Source organism: Cannabis sativa, chromosome 3, assembly GCF_029168945.1.
Source record: "Cannabis sativa cultivar Pink pepper isolate KNU-18-1 chromosome 3, ASM2916894v1, whole genome shotgun sequence".
Classification (NCBI taxonomy): Eukaryota; Viridiplantae; Streptophyta; class Magnoliopsida; order Rosales; family Cannabaceae; genus Cannabis; species Cannabis sativa.
Window position 1 is genome coordinate 48,576,963 of NC_083603.1, and position 2,743 is coordinate 48,579,705.

Consider the following 2,743-nt stretch of genomic DNA (forward strand, 5'->3'; position numbering starts at 1 on the left):
TCATTTCAAGTCTTCTTAGATTTCTTCCTTGCAGAAGTTGTTTTGCCAATATTTCATATAAGAAGAAAATATTGCTGAAATTCAATTTATGTTGCTACAATGCAATGAGCAATTGAGTAAAATAGTGCTGAAATTTTAACAATCTTTCTAGTGGTCACAAATCTTTGACATGTTTAATCAAACGAAGAAATTAACCTGAGGAAGAAGCTCAAGAAACTTGGAGGTTTCTTCCACAACATCTCTGACTCAGCAACTTCTCCCACCCAACATCGGGCACCATAGATTCGCCATATGCAATCTCAGTTCCCACAGACATAACAGTGATATCAGGGGTTAACAAGGATTTCTCGGCCCTTAAAAGTTGGTAAAGAATTGGGCGATCTTCCAGTTGAAAAAACCAGAAGAGAGTCAGGGCAGTAATAGGCTTCCCATAGAGCGCTGAAGCGGAGAAGAGAGAGGTTTCGAGGGTCGTTGTGGTCGTCGTAGAAAAACAAAACTACAAAACTTTATTCATCATCTTGTCTTCATCCAATCTAACTTATTACATTCAAACTTTTGTTCCTCACAAATGAGTAAATAAACACATTCTTGTCCAAGGAAAGATTTTAGTATCATCTTCTAACTAAGAAAAGGACTATATTGTTTTCTTAATTCTAAACTTTATTGAAAGTGAAAGAACAGAGTAAACTAATCATAATCAACACAATTATAGAAAAAACAAAACCTTTATTCATTACCCTATCTTTATCCATTCAAACTTTTCTCCATCATGATTGTTTCCTCATTACAAATGAGTAAATAAACTCATTCTCGGCCAAGAAAAGCTTTCACTATCATCTTCCCTTTTCTAACTAAGAAAAAGACTACATTGAATCATTGAAATTTGCACACACAACAGACATTAATTTCTTAATTCTGGACCTTGAAAGTACAAGAACAGAGTAAATGAATCATAACAAATCAAACTTATATTCAAATGAGTAAGTGAACACATACATTCTTGTCCAATAAAAGATATCACTATCATTTTCCCTTTAGAAGAGGACTAATATTAGAACAATTCATGTGTTAATCATGACAAAATTGAAAATTACACAAAGATATAGTATTGAAAATTGATCAGTATGTATAGTAGGTAGCTATAGACAACGGTAATATTATGATTATGATTAGGATTAGGATTAGGATTAGGATTAGGATGAAGAGGATGAAATCAATTGGCAGTGGGCATTGAGTAACGGCACAAAGGGCAGAAATGACTGGTCTCCAACCATCGAACAATACAATCCTTGTGAAACACATGAGAACAAGGCATCTCAACAACCACTCTGCTGCTCATCTCAATCTCATCATCATCATCATCATCACACGAATCACCCAACGACGGCACCATCTTCTCGAAACATATGGTACAATTGCAACTACTCATCAAACCCACATCGTTTAACTCCTTGAGAGCCCTTACGGAGTCTTTCGCTGCAGGAATATTGACATTAATATTTATATTCTCCTGATTTTGCTCTTGTTGTTGTTGGTGTTGGTGTTGGTGTTGGTATTCAATACTAGCAGTTAGGGCAGTGATATCGAGACAGATATTGAGACCCAAAGCTTGGGAGTTATTAGAATAATAATCATGAATTATGGGCAAAACGTAAGCAGTAGCAATTCGTGAAGTTAATGAAGATGGGATTTGGATGGAAGGGGTGCCCATTACTCCAGCCAGAATATATTCAGTGATTGCTAAATAATCAGATAAGTATTGGGCAAAAGGAACCACCGTATAGTAGTGACGACTGTCGATGAGGCGGTGGATATCAAGGAGTATGTGGCGAAAGTTGACATGAAAGGCTATGAATTTATCATTCGTCGTCACTATTGGCCGCCGTTGTTGCTGCTGTTGTTGCTGTAAGACTGCTTCTCCATCGTTACAGACCACGTTTATGTCGTAATGACAATCAAACAGAGGCAGTGCCGCCATTGTAAAATTAAAATTCAAAATTAACGGTCACTAGGAAGCCAAAGATAACAACTTTCTTTCTGGGGGATTTCAAATGGAAGAGGAGGCGGGAGGGAAATTAAGGAAACAACTCTTGATAATGGATTCTAAGAAGAGTGTTGTTGGTGTACATATATATACAGCTGTTGTAAGTTGTAAAGGAGGGAAGAAATAAGGAAACAGTGATAATGAATTCAAATATACCAGTCAACTGAAATTTTTTTACCGTTGAATTCATAGAAACATTTAAATCACCTGTCCCCAATTTTCTATCCCATTCCTGTCCCTCCAATAATTAATTGCCACCTATTTTTTTTTTTCTACATCATTTGCTCACTTTTTGCTAAACATTTTCTCTGTTAGTTAGTTGCGTTTATTTTTTAATCTTCCCACTCACAATCTTTTCTTCATTAATTACAATATTTTATGGTTTTAAAAACATATTTACAAGAGCTCATCCATTTACTTCTATTTGCTAAGCTCGAAGGGAAGGGATTTCTTTACCGTTCTCACCCCTCAATGTATTTTGCCCCTTAAAACACTTAGCTACCTGTAAATGGTGTTTAGTGATCTAATAATTAGTCAGTTAAACAAGAGCTCATCCATTTACTTCTATTTGCTAAGCTCGAAGGGAATCATCACTTGACTTCTATACACCAGTAGAAGCTATAGATTCCATATTTATGTTCAGCACTCCCACTCAATCATACTATCATGTTCCCAAAATATACGTATCACCCTGACCCA

The 2,743-nt window shown here is 36.0% G+C and overlaps 1 protein-coding gene across 1 annotated transcript; it reads right to left on the reverse strand.

The window, feature by feature from the left end:
* Positions 1-945: 945 nt before the first annotated feature.
* LOC133029085 (E3 ubiquitin-protein ligase SGR9, amyloplastic-like) lies at positions 946-2,382 on the reverse strand. Its single transcript, XM_061112011.1, has one exon. The coding sequence runs from the start codon at positions 1,976-1,978 to the stop codon at positions 1,214-1,216; it is 765 nt and encodes a 254-aa protein (XP_060967994.1). The 5' UTR covers positions 1,979-2,382; the 3' UTR covers positions 946-1,213.
* Positions 2,383-2,743: the final 361 nt, after the last annotated feature.

Coding starts and splice junctions, on each gene's coding strand:
- LOC133029085 (XM_061112011.1), bottom strand. CDS start 1,978: ATGGCGGCACTGCCTCTGTTTGATTGTCATTACGACATAAACGTGGTC.